The sequence below is a fragment of the Acinonyx jubatus genome, chromosome B1 (genome assembly GCF_027475565.1).
Source record: "Acinonyx jubatus isolate Ajub_Pintada_27869175 chromosome B1, VMU_Ajub_asm_v1.0, whole genome shotgun sequence".
NCBI lineage: Eukaryota > Metazoa > Chordata > Mammalia > Carnivora > Felidae > Acinonyx > Acinonyx jubatus.
Genome location: NC_069382.1, coordinates 121,386,839 through 121,405,764, shown reverse-complemented (window position 1 = coordinate 121,405,764; position 18,926 = coordinate 121,386,839). Strand labels below are relative to the sequence as shown.

General features: G+C 33.1%; 1 protein-coding gene across 4 annotated transcripts in view; it reads right to left on the bottom strand.

Annotated features, from left to right (window-relative positions):
* STPG2 (sperm tail PG-rich repeat containing 2) overlaps positions 1–18,926 on the bottom strand; it is a 598,009-nt gene that overhangs the window by 65,635 nt on the left and 513,448 nt on the right. For 3 of the 4 annotated variants that reach the window (XM_053217109.1, XM_053217110.1, XM_053217112.1), the window contains one exon: positions 5,571–5,719. In XM_053217109.1, coding sequence (XP_053073084.1) covers positions 5,571–5,719 — 149 coding nt within the window. Of the gene's footprint in view, positions 1–905; positions 1,753–5,570; positions 5,720–18,926 lie in introns of those variants that run through there. The other variant, XM_053217111.1, reaches the window with a different exon arrangement.

Sequence of the window (18,926 nt, the reverse complement as noted above, 5' to 3'; positions counted from 1 at the left end):
AGAGAGTTATTGGATAAAATTACTAGAAACGATCAGTTGGTGGTAGGGGAAGTTTTTTCTAACTAGTTCCATTCTTCCAAATAGTTCTGGTCTAGAAAGTTTTTAAACAATTTTAGGATTGCGGACATAAGAGTTGTTCTACTGAATAATTAATGCATTATCTTAAAAGTAGTGATTGGTGAACTCTGCTGCATTCTAAATACTCATCTTTGTATTTTTCTTTCATGAACAGATTTTCATATTATGTAATATATTCCAGAGGAATAATAATTAAGAGGAAGACAATAAAAATAATTCCATGAAGTATTATCTGAAAATAATACAAGTGAGGTTGTTGCAAAATATGTAATATATACTCCAAATGCTCTTGGTTATCTGAATCAATAAGATCTACTTTGACCAGAACTATAGTTTACATGGTTCGCACGACATATGAAAAGGTAGTGGTGAAAAAAATACTATAGAGATGACAAAGACTTTGGGAATTATGTAGCTAGGGTTTAATTTCACCACATAAACACCTAGAGGGAAATACAGGTTGGAGGGCTTCATCCCAGAGTACAGACTATAGTAGCTGGGGAGTTGTTAGATACTGGGAAGTTGTGGTATTTTACCAGCTCATTTGGCAATTGTGAAGCAGTGGCTATGTTTGAAAACTACTGACCCAACACACCGACTGCTTTTACAGCCATAGAACAAAGATTACGTACTTTAGTTAGGGTTACATAGCTAGGATATGAGCTCAGAGTTTCCATCCACCATCATTTCTGTGCTCTTTTCTCAATTCAATTCATCCAGTCCAATGGGAGAGCAAGTATTCATTGATCTTTGTTTTTCTGTTTTATCGTTCTAATCTTGAAAGATTGATCTTAAGTACATTAGTGGAGACATTTTAGATGAAGTTTTCTTAAACCAGAATGCGTTGAAAGAGTCCAAGGGTGCTTGAATCCCTTGAAATTATGCTAAATTTAGGTTATTTTTATCAAAGATGTTTCCATAGCTTTTATCAAAATTCCAAAGGAGCTTATGCTACCCTCCCTCCCAAATTAAAAATCATTGATCTAATTCTTATCTCTCACTTGTTTTTCAAGACCATGTTAGAACCAGACCACTAACCCCCAAATTTTGGGACTTAAATATTTAAGGTTACCCATCTTCCCCAAATATGTAGGCTGTTAAAGAGAAGTAAATGTATCACCACAATTTAATCAATTTTTCTTGATCTCCTATCTGTACATGAAATTCACACCAACTAAAGCATACACAAAGTAAGTCATTTTTTTTTGTGATTTTTATTCTCCACTTTTATAATTTCAGAGAACTGACGAGTAAGAAAATAAGTCAAGTGGATAACACACACATAATAACATCATGTACTTATTTTCAGCACACCTAGTATCTGGAAAATAATTGCATTCTCTGGTTAGAGAATGAGATTCTAAAGTTAAAAAGAAAGGGTTTTCAGATGTCTTTATAAAATACAGCATTGTATTTTATACGGAAGCACTAGTAATATATATTGAGAAAGAATTCAGTGAATATATATACCACTATTGTAATATGAAAATTTTGAGAAAAAAAAATAGAGAATTAAATGTCTTGCAAGAACAGATTTTTCTATCTCTTGAGGTTAGAAGAGCAATTATGTTCCTTTGAGTAGCTGATGGAAGGCATCATCAAAATGGAATTACTTCTTTGTGAAAGAACTGTCAGCTTACCTTTATATTAATAGATAATACCTTTAGAATATATCTGTGGGGAAAGAAAAGCTGTTTCAGTAAGTGGTGTCTCTATTGTACTTCTCAACTGAAGCCAAAATATTCTTTCAGATTGCTCCTCTAGTTCATTACCTCAAATAAAAATGATAAAAAAATTCACAAAATACTTTTTTTTATAACCAGATTGACTAAGTATCATTTATATCAAGTAGTTCATATTATGTGATAGTCCTAGGTTTTAGATTGTCCTAATGACTCTGCAGGAGAGTTTAAGTAGTTAAAGTGTATATTTGATATATATTATACCTGCAGTTGTTTGGATATTATGTTATAATAATAGTGAATTTAACACAACTGAGGAAACAGGAAAGAAATGGCAACCAAATAAGCCATTCAAAATTTCAAAATATAATTTAATACACTAATTTTTTCATTGATTAATATTCTTGGATTAAGATTTTTATAATTAAACGATTACAAAATGTACTTGTAACACAGAAGAGACTATACCAGATTTCATCTCAGAAGAAATATCAATTCTTTCACTAAGTCTTACGTACGTGAGGCTACACCCAACAAAAATATTTTATGTTCATTTCCATGACGACCAAGAACAGTGAACAGAATGTGGCTTGGTTGATCTAGGGTAAACCTGTGAAGTTCAGAACTTTGTTCTGGTGACATCACTCCTGCTATTTAACATTCAGATGGCAATTCTTTCCCCACTTTCAATCATCTAACACAGTTCTGTTATCTAGCTTGTTCCCCTTCACCCAAACCTGAGTGGAGCTGATAGAAGCTCTTTGCATATGGTAACTCACTCATTTCTCTTTAGTGTTAGTGCACTAGTTCAGCCAAGCATTAAGTTTCTCTATAATTGTGAAATAAAACTGTTTTTTCCTGAAAGTTAATTAAAGAAGGGAGCCTCCAAATGACACTATACTGATTGAAATGCAGAATAATTCTGAATGGAAATATAATGTCATGTTTTGAGGTTGTCTGGTGGGAATGATAGGCATATATAAACAGAAAAGATAGACTGTCTTTTGTTTCTCTGTAATGGTAATGTTGAACAAGGAGCTAGTCTGATTTTATCTTCTGGAGGTTTATGTCACAAAGGGTTTGGGATGTGGGTGGGCATATCTGGGATACTAAAATATTTTTGAAGTACTTATTTTTGTGTGACACCATGTAAATATAAATAGTTCATAATATGACAATAATAATCTTCAAAGAAATAGATTTGCAAGAAAGTTTAATAGGGAAATACATTTCCTTAAAAAAGAATATGAACTTTTTAGTAGGATATTGAATAAATGTCTCAAGATATATGATATCTAATATATCTTTTCAGTTGTAAATATTCATAAAAGATATAGGATTTCTGGAATTGTTTTAGAGGTAAAAGGCACAGAAGGCAAACTATAGTAAAGGAAGAGTTTTCAGATATGGCAGAGTAACTTGTTCTCAGAACAAGTCTCTTAGAAAAATTAGAGAATTTACTTCTGTTTCTTTATATAAGAGAATGGAGAGCTACACAGACAACCTCAGGTCTTGTAAGGCTCAGAAACCTGGTGAGAAGGGTGAGCAGGGAATAGCATTGGAGGACATTCCCTCACATTCCCTTGGAGGAATTTTAGTTTTTAGGCGCACAGAAGACAACCACAAACTGGATAGAGATCTAAACTGAGGGGCACCTGGGCGGCTCAGTTGGTTGGGCGTCCGACTTCGGCTCAGGTTATGATCTCGTACTCCGTGAGTTCAAGCCCCATGTTGGGCTCTGTGCTGACAGCTCAGAACCTGGAGCCTGTTTCAGATTCGGTGTATCCCTTTCTCTCTGCCCCTCCCTTGCTCACACACTCTCTCTCTCTCAAAAATAAAATAAAAACATTAAAATAAAATTTTTAAAGAAATCCAAGCTGAGATTTTTGTCTTTCTTAGGTTCTATAGAAACGAGGTGGGGGCAGGAAAACCTAGGGAGATTAGAAATAATCTTTTAAAATGCATAAGGAAAATTTGAAAAAGCAGCCAGATAAATAAAAGGCACATTATTTTCAAAGGGAAAACATTTCATCAGAAACCACAGAAGGCATTATACAATGCAATGACATTTTTAAAGTGCCAAAAGAATGTATGTGTGAACCTCTAATTCTTCAGCCAGTAAAAATATTCTTCAAAAATGAGGATGAAATAAAAATGTTTCCAAACAAACAAAAAAGGAGAGAACTCATCAACAGTAAATGTGCATGAACACACATATGAAAAGAAATTCATTAGAAAGAATAATGATACCAAAGAGGAGCACAGAAATGCAAGAAGGAAGAAAGAGCAATGGAACAGATAAGTATATGGGTAAATCTAAATAAATATGACCTGAGAAATGACAATAACAACCTCTTATGGGCTCAAAAAACTAGATCTAGAATTGAAAATTACGACATTGTGGCACAAAAGTCAAGGCAATAGTTTCAAATGACATGAAATAGCTTTCATATTTTTGCATTTTAAAGAAGTACTACATATTAATAACTAATGATGACAATGAGTAGTTAATGGGCTATTGCTCCCTGTCATAACAAAATGTGTAATAGAAGTGAAAGTATAATGTGTGAAATGGAATTGAAAATAAAACATTATTGTAGACATTGTTTTCCAATATATTTGCTGACGAAATCACTACTCCAAAATATGGATATCCTAGACTAGCACTGTCCAATAGAAATATAATATGAGCCTATGACCATATTAAAATGTAAAAATAAACAGATGAAAATAATCATAATGGTATATTTTATTTAACCCAGTATACCTGAAATACCTGTATTAAATGTATTACATTTTAAAAAATATTATTAATCAGATATTTTATACCCTTTTTTTTTGTCAAACTAAGTCTTCAAAATCTGGTGTGCCTTTTAGACTTAAAGCATATATCAATTTGAAACAGCCATATTATAAATGCTCAGTAGTCACATGTGACTAGTGGCTAACATTATGCACGGCAGAAATCTAGGCTGAAAGAATAGACTCTGATGGCATCTAGATAAATTTGATCTACTGCTCCAACAAGTAGTCTAACAATATATCAGATATTAAACTCTACACTTTATTGTTTTAATAAGTACTTTTTTGTTTATAATTCCTTAGAAATTAATATAATCTCAGTACGTTCCTGAAATACATTGGCATTTTGTGGTGTGGATACTGAAATAAAAAGCAGTCTTTGTCTGGAATATAATAACATCAAATTATTCAAGCCCAGGCCTACTTTACACACACACACACACACACACAAACACATGCAAACACTGAAAAGTCTAAACCACTGTTGGTCATTACCATACACTCTGTGTTTAACCCATATCTATTAACTATTTACATAAGAATATTCTTAGTCCAAGCTTGCTTGATTATACTATTTGTTTGAAAAAGCCAAAATGTTTCACCGAGCTGTGATCTCACAATAAGTGAGTAGAACATGGCATTATTTTTTAGATTCCTTTGTTTTAAAAGATAGGTTAATTTAACAAAGGCTGTCAACTTCACCTTATTAAGGTAACTCTTCTACCTTAGCATTAAAGACAAATGAAGAGTAAACTTCTAAAAAGGAAAATATAATGGCTATTTTTGACCAGTCAACATTTACTTCTAGCAGCATACAGAGTGGCCCCTGCTAAATATGTTAATTATTCTCTGTAGTTATAAACATAACCAATCTCTAGAACAGGGATACAAATGCATTGCTTTGAAGATAAAAAAAAAATATTTGTCTCGGAGATTCCATATGACAGTTAACTTATGGATTGTAAAAATGTGGCAACCCTATGATTCAGTGAGAACCAGCACACTTACCATTTAGAAGATTTTACTTTGCTTCCTGAGCGTTTTTGTTTGGTTTTTTGTCCTGTAGTAAAAGTGTTTTCTCTCTTGATCAGGGAAGGATTTGGTAGAGTGACATTGAATGTCCTCTTCAGAACAGAATGTCTTAAAAATGGACTGAGCTACAGATATTCAAACAAAAGAATAGCGTATTTTAATTATATCATTTATAAACTTTGAAAAATTATTTTTATAACTCTATAAGGAACTCATTAATGTAAATAACTTACAATTTATCAATACCACTCATTAATATCATACACATTTAGATTCCTAAGGTTAATATCTATAAATGTGCCTTAAAGTAAAAAATAATTACCAGTCATCAGGTTAACTAAAGCATGTTTAATAGTTTTGCCAAAGGGTATACATATTTGAGAGAGACAAATATCTTTTGTGAAACTTTGAACATGTTTTTAAAATAAATATATAGCTTTTTTGCTATAAATTTTTTGCTATAAATTTATAAAAAATTTTGCTATAAATTTTGCTACCAATGAAGGTAGATATTGACTTTTCAGATGTTCATTCTCTTAACATTTATCATTTCAACAAATAGTGATTAAATATATATATAACCTGCCCAAAATTTTATTTGGTACTATGAACATGCAGTAACGGGATAAAGTCCATTTACATTCACCATTCACTTACCAATGAAAACATTGAGAAGGCAAAAATCTAAAAATAAAAATAAAAAAAATCAAGAAATAGTGTCTGATTTTCATTTGTTGTAAGGGGTGTCTACTAAATCACTTGCAAAAAGATCACTAAAAACAAAATTATAGAATATTCATTCAACTCATATTCATTGAGGTGCTTCCTATAAAGTAGGTACCAGTCCTAACATAGTGCTATTGACACTTAACTTTTGTTTGTTCTCATGCCCCTCTCTCCAAGAACACAGTACAAAAAGATACATAAAGAAATTGGGAATTGAGATGAGTAGTTAAGTATGAATTGTTGAGAATACTGCATTCTCAGATTTATAATTTTCATTGTCCGCATATGATAGGATGAGAGTTACAAGTTTAGAGTCAGCTTCATGTAGAAGGATAATTAATAGAACTCAGTGCATTTTTGAACTTGTACACTTCAAATGTCTGTGACCTTTGGAAGGTTATTCCCCTTCTCTGAACTTCAGTTTCCTCATTTTCAAATGGAGTTAATGTCATCTACCCAATACCTACTTTCTGGGTATATTAACTGAATTAAAGTATGTAAAGTAATCTTTGTTCTAGAGAAGCAATACACTTAGTGGTTAAAAGCATGGGCTTTGGTTGTAACCCCATCCTTGCTATCTGCTTTCTGTGTGTCCTTAAGTAACTTCACCATTCTCCCTGTGCTTTGTTTTGCACATTTAAAAAACAAAGATGATAAAATAGTAACTATTTTGGAGTATTGTTTTGAGAATTAAATTAGTTAATATGGTTTAAATGTATCAAGCCTGCCATACTAAAACATCATGTATGTTTCAAGTATTATTATTATCATTATCTTGTATACTGTCTCCCCAAAAGTAAATATTTAAAGCAAGTTACATAAAAATAAATTTTCATTCTTATAGCTAAAGAATTGTGAAATTAGCCCTCAGTCTAGTAGTGGTCTGAAAAAACACTGAAAATTCACTGGGATATATTATTCCAGCAGGACAAAATTAAAAGGAAGATCATTTTCATGATCAGAAAACAGAGAACAGAGTCTGGCAATCCCCACACCTTGTTGTCAGAAAATATAAATTTTTCATAGATATCCTCTTTTAAACGCATTAGTAAACAGAAATATATTTATACATTTCCAATAAATATAAAGCAGCATACGGAAAATAACATTAATTTGAATAATAACATAAGGGAAAAGTGCTAGTATTTATTTATAACATAAAACAATAAATACATTTCAGGAAAAATGTAATAAAATTAGAACTAAATAAAGCTGAGTTTATTTTTTTTATTTAAATATTTTTTTAAACGTTTATTTGTTTTTGAGACAGAGAGAGACAGAGCATGAACGGGGGAGGGTCAGAGAGAGAGAGAGGGAGACACAGAATCAGAAACAGGCTCCAGGCTCTGAGCTGTCAGCACAGAGCCCGAGGCGGGGCTTGAACTGACGAACCGCGAGATCATGACCTGAGCCGAAGTCGGACGCTCAACCGACTGAGCCACCCAGGCGCCCCTAAATAAAGCTGAGTTTAAATGTCAATCATTCCAAAATTTTAAAAGAGCATTTTAAAATAACTAGTAAATTAAAGAAAATATACATATTTTAGAAAATAATACAAAAGAATAACATCAACATTCACAGAATTACAGTCATAATCCAAATGTTTCATAATTTAAAAAAGGAAAACTGGGGAAATTCCATTTATTCCTCCTTTCTTTCATTCATTCCACAAGTGAATATCAAGTGGCTACAACATGCCAGGCACTGTACTAGGGTCTAATGATAAAACTGCCAACAAACAAGACAAAATTCCAGGCCTTGTGAAATCTACTGCCAATAATCCAATGATCGAATATATAAATGTAAAATCAAACAGTGATAAGAACTCTCAAGGAAAGCTACCCAGAAACAAATAGGAAGACCTGACTAAGTAAAGGCAATCAGAGGCTTCATTAAGGGAGTGATGATAGAATGGAAATCTGAAGGAAGGACAGACCCTGGTTAGGCTACGATGAAGAGGAAGATGGAGTGAGGTAGTCCAGGTTCAGAGACCAACATAAGCAAAGACCTATTGCACATTCTAGACACTGAAAGAAGATTAATGGGCCTTGAGTGGCATAGAGGAAGGGAGGCATCATGTAAGGTGATGATGTAGAGGTAAGTAGGCCATGTTAAGAATTTTAGTCTTTGTGCTAAAAGTGATGAGAGACCATTGAAGCCTCCTAAAAAGAGGATGAGAGATGATTTTCTGATTTGTTTTTTGGAAAAGTTATTCATTAATATATTTTGCATTAACGTTTTTATTGTACAGATACTGAGTATCATATGTATACTTATCTAATTATTGAAATGATTTTGTATCACTAATTCCAATGGGAATTATTTATTTTTGTTTGTTTTTTTAAATAAGAATTACTCAGCAAGAGGCTTTCAGATTAAATTACCTTCCAGAAGCAGGGAAGACTCTACAAGCCTGATGCTCAGAGAAGAATGGGTTAAAGATGAAAATGACAAGGTTATGTACAAATAGACTATTGAGAGATTATGGCACAAGAGAAGGATCCAGGGTCAAGCCATTAAGAACTCTAAAATTCATTGCCATGTATGGGGAAGGAGCCTATAAAAGATAGAGAAATGGAGCAGGTGGACAGATTGGAGTAGTTATCAGTCAGGGAAGCCAAGAGAAGAGTGCACAAGAGAATGTACTGAGATTTCAACCCTGCTGAGAAGTCTAATAATAAGTAGACTGACAGGGGCGCCTGGGTACAGTCGGTTGGGCATCCAACTTCAGCTCAGATCATGATCTCACAATTTGTGAGTTTGAGCCCCGTGTTGGGCTCTGTGTTGGCAGCTCAGAGCCTGGAGCCTATTTCGGATTCTATGTCTCCCGCTCTCTCTGCCCCTCCCCCACTCACACTCTATGTCTCTCTCAAAAATAAACACTAAAAATGTTTTAAATAAAAAAAAATAAGTAGACTGACAAATGTTCTTCATATTGAGAGGAAAGAAGCACATTGATTAACTTAGTTGAGGTAAACTAAAGTGGTTATAAGCTAGATTGGAGGAAATTGAGAAGAGGTAAGGAAGTACAGCATTAAGGAGAATTTTTTTTTAAGATGTAGCTTCAAAAATAGAAAAGAGAAAGAAATAGCTAAAGGTAAATGAAGGTTCTGGAAATATTGGTATATACATATATGTGTGTGTGTGTGTGTGTGTGTGTGTGTGTGTGTGTGTTTAGCAGAAGAGATTTGAAAGTATTTAAGAGACAATGGAAATCATCCCTTAATTGAGAGTGAGAGGGGATAACAGACGGTGAAATGTTCCAGAAAATACAGCAGCAATAAAATCCATAGCTTAAGATACGTGGAGGAAAAAAAAAAAAAGTTAGAGAGTGAGGGAGCCAAATCATAACAGACTCTTAAAAACTGAGAACAAACTGAGGGTTGATGCGGGGTGGGAGGGAGGGGAGGGTGGGTAATGGGTACTGAGGAAGGCACCTGTTGGAATGAGCACTGAGTGATGTATGGAGACCAATTTGACAATAAATTTCATATTAAAAAAAAGATACATGGAGGTATTGGTATTAGAAGGAAAAAAGGAGTAATCTTCTATTGTAATAGTTGAAATGGATTAAAAGATAAATCCAGATGCATATAAATTTATAAATTATATAAAATGTAATTGAGGGAAATTCCATCTGATATCTTTTTGTTTGTTTTTCTCTATAAGTGGCTTCAAATGTTCCTCTTACTCATATTCTCATGGAAATGACTAAGGAAATATATGATTACAGAAAATCATGTTTTACTGTTGAAAAACAGGGATAGGACATTTATCTGATGAAAGAATTACTGATAGATATAATAGTGATAGGAATGGACTGAAGGGGGCTTTAGAGGGCTGCTGATTTAAGCCTCCTATCTCCCATCTTCAGCCAAGTTCCAAGAAAAAATACTGACTTCCAGCGTTTTGTCATTCTTGATCTAGAAATGAGGAAGTAGTATGGTATCATTGGGAATGAAATACTGGAATCAGTAGTTTTGAAAGGCCCCAAGTTTCAATCCTGGCACAGTACATAGAACAAACTTAGAAATGAGCATGGCCAATTTTATTTCTGACTTTAGAAGTCAGACAAAAGCCAAGATTCCACTATGCCTGCATTTGGGAAGTAGAAGTAGAGTAGAGGTATCAAGCTTTATCTATAGCAGACGAAATAACTGAAACTCTTCCCATGGCTATTCACCCCACTAGTTCTTTCTATACCTTTCCCCAAAGGTTTCTGGACCCCAAAATTGAAGGTCCACCTAAAAAATATTTAGAGAGGTGGTATAGCACCAGATATTATAAAATAATATAAATCTATATATTTAAAACAATGTGGCTCAAGCCCCAAAACAGGTGGTAAATTCAGCCGAAAAGTAGCTTGCTAGGCTTAAAATAAACATAGGCATTTAGGATATGGTAAAATTGGCATTTCAAGTCAACAGGAAAAGGATGCACTCAAGGGTTATTGGTACTGGAATAATTAGATTTGTAAAAATAAAATGAGTATCAAAAATATGAAGATATGAAATATCATATCTTCATATTATGGGCTCATGCAAATTTAAATGTTTAAATGTTGTTTTTAAAGTAGAGAATTAGAATAAACAGAAGAAAAGACAAGTTATATCAGGCCTAGGATTTTATTTTTAGGAAATTATTCTTATTCTTCATAAATTGGTACCTGAGATGATTTTTTATTGTATTGTTTTATATGAGAATGCTAAAAAGTCTTCAAATTTCTAGAAAGAACTTCTGATAATGTTTTGTAAATTAATTTCAATATAGGAAAAAAAATAGATGCTGCCATGGTCATTTTATAAAGTTAAATATATGATTCTAAAACATGGCTACTGTTCACTATCAAAAAATATGTGCACTATCCAAAATCAAGAGTTCCCATAGAGCTACAATAATCAAGATAATGTGATATTGGTGAAAGAACAGATAAAGAGATAGATGGAACAAAATAAAGAGCCCAGAAAAAATCCACACAAATATAGTCAACTGATCTTTGACAAAGGAGCAAGGACAATACAATGGAGAAAATATTGCCGTTTCAACAAATGGTGCTGGAACAAGTGGATATCCAAGTGCTCAAAAATAAATCTAAACACAGACTTTACACCCTTCACAAAAAATTAACTAAAAATGGATCATAGACCTAAAGGTAAAATGCAAAAATACAAAATTCCTAGAGGATAACATAGGAAAAAAATCTAGGTGACCTTGAGTTTGGTAGTAACTGTTTAGATACAACACCAAAAGCATGACCCATGAAAGAAATACTTGATAAGCAAGCCTGTATTAAAATTAAAAAACAAAAAAACAAAAAAATAAACAAACAAAAAAAAACCCCTTCTGCTCTGTCAAAGATGCTGTCAAGAAAATGAGAAGACAAACCACAGACTGGGAGGAAATATTTGCAAAAGACATATATGATAAAGAACTATTATCTAAAACATACAAAGAGCTCTTGAGACTGAACGTTCTGATTTAAAAATGGGCAAAAGATCTGAACAGACATCTCAGCAAATAAGATGTACAGATGGTATATAAGCTTGTGAAAGATGTTCAACACCATTTGTCATTAGGGAATTGTAAATTAAAACTAGATGTCATTACATACCTATTCAGATGGCCAAAATTCAAAATACTGATGTCACCAAATGTTGGTAAGGATGTGGTGCAACTGGAACTCACTCATTGTTGGTCGGAATGTAAAATGGTGTAGCCGCCTTGGGAGAGAGTTTGGTGGTTTTGTACAAAACTAAACATATTCTTACCATACAGTCTACACTCTTTGGTATTTGCCCAAATGAGTTGAAAACATGTCTACAAAAGACCTGCACACAGATGTTTAGAGCAGCTTGGTACATAATTGTCAAACCTTGGAGAAAACAAAAATATCCTTCAGTAGGTGAATGAATAAATAAACTGGTACATCTAGCAATGGGATATTATTTGGTGCCAAAAAGAATGAGCTATCAAGCCATGAAAAGCCATGAAGGAACCTTAGATGCATACTAGCTGACAGAAGTCGAGTTTAAAAGACTGAATAATGTGTGACTACAACTGTATGAGATTCTGAAAAACAAAACTATGGAGACAGTAACTAGATAACTGGTTACCAGGAGTTAGTGGGAAGTAGGGATGAATAAGTAGAACACAAAGAAATTTTTAGAGCAGTGAAACCATTCTGTGTGATACTGTAATGGTAAATACATGTCGTTAACATTTGTCCAAACCCATAGAATTTACAGCATCAAAAGTGAACCGTAATGTGACCTATGAACTTTGGGTGATAATGATGTGTCAGTATAGGTTCACTAATTGTAATAAATGTATCCTGTGCTGCAGGATGTTGACAGTGAGGGAGGCTGTGGTGGGGCAGGGAGTATATGGGGCCTCTCTGTATTTTCCACTTGATTTTGCTATGAACAGAACACTGCTCTAAAAAAGTCTATTAAAATATGTGGAGTGATTCCAAAATTCATCTGAAAGAGTAGACAAAAAAGAGTAGATTGGTAAATTTTTAATAATAACAATAATAAGCTTGCCTGTTACAAATTAAATAATTCAAATAGCCATAATGATTAAATTAGAGATATACTGGTATGCTGTTTGACAAATGTTTGGATGGAAACTTTTTATTAAACTCAAATGTTGCCATGTCTTATATGTTTCCATTCTAAATTCTAAGTTACCAAACATTTGTACATGTAATTTCATTTCATCTCTTTAATATACATTAAATAAAAAAATAAGACATTTATGGTAAGTTGTTCAAGAATGGATCCATACATTATTATCACTGAGGATGGTATGAACATAAAATAAATGGTTAAAAATCACTAATACTGCAAATAATTTGCAGAAGGAGAATGATAAACAAGTACATGAAGAGAGACAAATTAGGTTTGGAAAAGACTAAAAAGCTGGACTCTAAATTAAACATTAAATCTTAAACTGTGACATTTGAGAAATGGGGTGATGTTAACAGGAATCTAGAGAGACACAAAATTTAATGGCTCAAATAACCACGTTGAAGAGGTGACAATGATCAAAGAGCTAAACTTCTGCAGTCATTACACTGTTGGGTGAAAGAATGAAGCACGTAATCATATGTTCTTAACTGTGCATAACATCTTCTAATTAACAACTTGCTTTCTTTTGAATCCTATGCAAGCAGAAGTAAGAAGATTGCCATCCTTGCTATATAGAAATGAAAACAGTTATTTAGTATTCCAAGCATTTTCCACCTAAAGATAGAATGAATATGAGATGGCTCTTAAGTGTATTTGATCTGCATTGAAACCATGTTCAGATCGTAGCTTTCAGAATACAAAAATATCTGAAACTACTCCTCTGCAACAGAGTCACCTAATGTCCACTTAGACTTTTATATTCTGTGTTGTATGGTTTGCAAAGCTGATTTAAAATTAATCTGAACTAAAGAACAATTTATATATGCCATTTCCTTGGAATTATGATGAATGTGTTTGAAATTTGAATTACACTTGAGATAAAGTCAATACAATGTTAAAAGCTGTGTTTTCTTTCTCAAACTCATAATGAAATAAAAGTTAAAATGGCTCTATTCTAATTTGTCATGTCCATAGTTTTCATGAAATTATAAATAATATGGTATCTATTCATTATGTAAAGTAAAACACATTTCTTAGGACATTTTAGTCACAAAGAGTCATTAGGGTATTTTTATTCTTATGTTTGGTAGGATAGCAACTGTTGTATTTTTTCTGGGGTGCTTAATGTCTTTCCAAGCCACAGTGGGATATTAAAAACACAAAATGCATTACATTGTTTCCTGCCAGAGGGTGATGAGATGACAATGACCTGACAACTTTTGTAATAGTGATTAGAGGTACACATTTAGAATAAAGAATAAGCAAGTATTGAAACTAAGTCTACTGAATCATAGCTTCGAAAAGGTCAATGTCCTGAAAGACTGAGGAACTAGTATAGATTAAAGGAGACTAAACAAGCATGGTAATTAGAGATAATAGATGATTCTGGATGTAGAAAAATTAGAATAAGGACTGCATTACAGATAATGGTATTGTCACAATGTAAATTTTGCAGGAATTGATCATTGTTTTATTGTTAATATCTTTGTTGTCAGAAGATATGTGCTGAAGTATTTAAAGGTAAAAGATTGTGATAACCGGTTACACAATATGTAACTTCATCATCATCGTCATCATCATCATCATCATCATCATCATATGTAAATATGTATGTATATACATGTGTGAGAGTGAGTGTATAAGAGAGTGGGAAACAGAAAGATAAAAAGAGGAAGAGAACAAATGATACAATATGCTAACAATTGGTATTTGGAGTTGGAATTTTTTCAAAATAAATGTTGAAACAAAATTCAAACTCAAAACATACTCTCTTTTCTATGACTCCCAGTGTTCAACTGTCCTTTTGCTAATATCCTGGTTATAATGCCACCTCCCCTGCAATCAGGAGTCCTCTGTCCTCTACTCAATCCTACACCATGTGCCTCTTTTTCACAGTATCAGCTTTGATGGTGGTTCAGATTTATCTTTCTCCTAGAGATTTGTAAAAACTCTATTATTGGGGTCGTTGGGTCCTCCTAACCTTTAGGTCTATTTGAATTAACTTCATCCAACACCCTTATAAATACTGGAGAGAAGTTTGTGATTTCTATTGCCTGTTGGTCTTGTTAAATAGCACTGTCCTCTGGTATTTTTTCTCTTTCAAATAATTAGAGAATGAAGATTAAAGAAACACTAATTTAAAAATAAAGCAAGTTTCATTTACTAAGTGTATAGGGAGAAATGAGGGGTGGAAGAGAGGAGCAAGAGGGAGAATGACAATGAGACCAAAAAAGAGAGGAGAGTATGAATGACATGCTAACAGTCGATGTATATAGTCATTCTACATCTTCCATGGCAAAGCACCTCACGGTCGGGTAACAGGTAACTGAATTACACACTTACCACAGAAAATTAGCTACAGTATTTGTAGAAGGAAGTCTTATTTTCTCCTCTTTTGTCAACCACACTATCACATCTACCCCCCTCCCTGCATCTGTACCTCTGATAGCTCACCTTGAGTAAGAGGAACCCCATTTAGGATTTCCGCATTGCTCCCAAACCCAGTATTTCATAGCCTCTCTCTCCTTTTTCTACTTATTAAATTTGATATTATATATTTTATTTTGTACCTTGCTTTATTTCTTATCTAGATTAGTAGAAGTAGTTTTTGTCTGTTTTGTTCTGTAGTACTTACAACTATGCCTGACACGGAAACCTGAGAGGCCTTCTTTTTGTTTGTTTTAAAATTCTGAGGACTTCAGGTCCTCATTCATTTCTGGAAAATTCTCAGGTAAGATTATTTGTGTATCTCTTCTCCATTTTCTTTATTTCCTTTTTTCTGGAATTCATATGAGACATGTGTTTAATCTTAAATATTCTCTATGTGTTTAGGTAAATGTTTATTAAAGCATGGAGAAAAATGCACAAATAAGTATAATGTAATGTATCTTCAAAAAAGTGAACATTGCTGTTTAAAAAGCACCCAGATCAAGAAATAAAACATGCCCAGTCCGCCGGAAGGCTCGTGCATGCCCCTGCCCAGTCACAATTCCCCATATTCACTGCAGAGTCTACAGGTCACAAGTACCCTGACTTCTAAGACCGTTATAAGATCATCTTTGCCTGATTCTAAACTTTACATAAATGGAATCACATAGAGGATCCCCTTCTGTGACTAGCTTCATTCATTCAGCATTATGCTTAACGCGGTTGGTATGACATTCGTTCTGATTCTCTTTTACATTCCATTTTAAAAATATACCACAATGTATTTTATCCATTCTATTTCTGATGGCCATTTATGAGTTGTTTCCAGATTTTAGCAATTATAAATAATGCTGCTATCCATCAGTGTGCATGCCATTTGGTACACATACGTATGTATTTCTGTTAGTTATATGCCTAGAAGAGTAACTGCTGAATCATAAACTATCTGTACTTTATTTTTACAGAATATACCAAATAGTTTCCAAAGTATATGAGAGGTTCATTTTTTACCACATCTTTTCCAAGATATGATTGTCTTTCCCCCCCACCTCCACCTTATACATCTTAATGGGAATGAAGTAGTATAATATTGTGATTTTAATTTGGTTATCACTTATGATGAAATGGAATACTTGTTCATATGTTTATGACCATTTGGATATCCTCTCTTTTTAAAAATGTGCATGTTTCAGGGAACCTGGGTGGCTCAATGGGTTAAGCGTCTGACTTCAGCTCAGGGCATGATGTCACAGTTCGTGGGTTCGAGCTCCACTGTCAGGCTCTGTGCTGACACCTCAGAGCCTGGAGCCTGCTTCAGATTCTGTGTCTCCCTCTCAATCTGTTCCTCTCCTATTCCTTCTCTGTCTACATAAAAATGTTAAAAAAAATTAATGTGCCTGTTTCAAGTCTTCTCTCCATTTTAAATTGGGTTATCTGCCTCATTTTCATGGATGTGTAGAATTTCATTTCCAGATGTATGTGTTGCAAGTATCTTCACCCCTCTCTGTGACATACCTTTTCATTCTTTTAGTGATATCCTTCAAAAATAAGTTCTAAATGTTAACGTTATCCAGTTTATCACTTCCCATTATTAGTTAGCATTTGTAAGTCTTGTTAAAGAAGTATTTGAGTAGCTCAAGCTCATGAAGATAGTCCTGTATCTTCTTTTCTAGAATCTTTTCTTAGATCTACAGTACATCTGAAATAGACCTCATATGCGATGTAAGACAGCAGTCAAGATTCTTTTTTTCCTATATGGGAAACCAGTTGAATGAGCATTGTTTATTGATAAGACCAACTTTTCCCACTGTACTACATTATCTTAAAGAGAAGTCTATTTGTAAGATATGTCTTCTCTTTCATTTGTCTCTTTATTTTCCATACTACCTTACCTACAATAGCTAGCTACATTCTTATTCCTAATTGTGTTGGCTATAAATTTCCATATACATTTTCAAGTCAGCATGTCAATTTCACACACAAACTGCTGAGATTTTTAATTGGGATTATTTTGACTTTAAAGAGCAATTGGGAGAAAACTGACTCAAAATATTTAGACTTCCACTTTGTAAACATATGTTTCAACTTATTTGATTCATTCCTATTTTTTCTCAATAATTTTTGTAGTTATCTCTTTAGAGATTTTTTATATTTTTTATATACGTTTTAAGTTTTTATTTAATGTACCCTATAATTTTTCATGTCACCGAAGTTTTGTTTAAAATTTTTGTTTTCTAACCATCTGTTGCTGATATCTATAATATAATTTATTTTTGTTTATTAACTTTGCTAAATTATTTATTATTAATGTGGCTTATCTATAGATCATTTTGGACTTTTTAAATGCATGCTATCTTCATATGGTTGCAATTTTATTTCTTGTTTCCAATATTTGTACTCTTAATTTCTTTTTTATTCTGTCCCTTATTGTATTGACTAAGAATTCCAGTACTAGGTTAAATAGCAGTGGTCTTAACACTGGTTATAAATAAGGAATCAGAACATACCACCCCAAAATATGTCACTTTGGCATATTGATTAGGAATAGCAGATTCAGGAAGGGCTCTCTGCCTTCTCCCTTTTTACCTAAAATCAGGTTATAAATTTCCCATGAGAAAGGTGTCCTCCCTGTACCAGGAAGAGAGGAATATCCTTGTTATCAGTGACAGAAATGAATCTGTAGAAACAAACCTTACTAAAATAAACTTATCTTCCATTAGTTTTCTCAATATATTTCCTAGTCACTTTCCCACAATTTACTGTGCCTAGCCCAAACTCCTTTTTCTTTTGTCTTGTCATATCTTCATGATTTATCACTCTTTGTTAAAATGATATATAAGAATCCTTTCTTTGGGGTATTCATTTCCTTCCACGAAACTCCCCCACCTATGTCACATAGAAATATTAACATCAAATAAAATGTGTATGCTTTTTGTCTTATTAATCTATCTTTTGTCAGTTTAATTCACAGGCTCCAGCAAGTATATCAGAGGATAGAGGAAAAGTCTCCTTTACTAGAGGAGTAGACCACTTGCATCATTCTCAATCATGGATGGATAGCTTTCAACAGTTCAGCTGTAAGTATGGCTTTTAAAAAAAATATTCTTTATTGGATTATGGAAGTTTACTTTTATCTCAATTTATTGAGAGTGTTTATGATAAATACACACGAATTGTATCCACTTTTTCTCAGTCTATTAAGATGATCACATATTTTTTCACCTTTTCCTACTTTTAAATGGTAAACTACAATTCTCATATTTTAGTCTTGTTACTCTTGTTTTTCTGGAATATTCTCCATGTTTTCAAAAGTTTTTAAAAATATTTTCCATCCATTCATCACTTTGAATTGTATTCTGATTCCTCACATTAACTCATTACTCCCTTCGTTCCTCAGTTGTGTCTAACCATTACAATTTTTTATTTAAATGAATTTATGTAATATGTGCATATATAAATTCCAGAAATATTATTGATGTTTCATAAACACTTTATTTAAGGGTAATTTTAGGTTTACAGAAAAGTTGCCAAAGATAACACAAACAGTTCC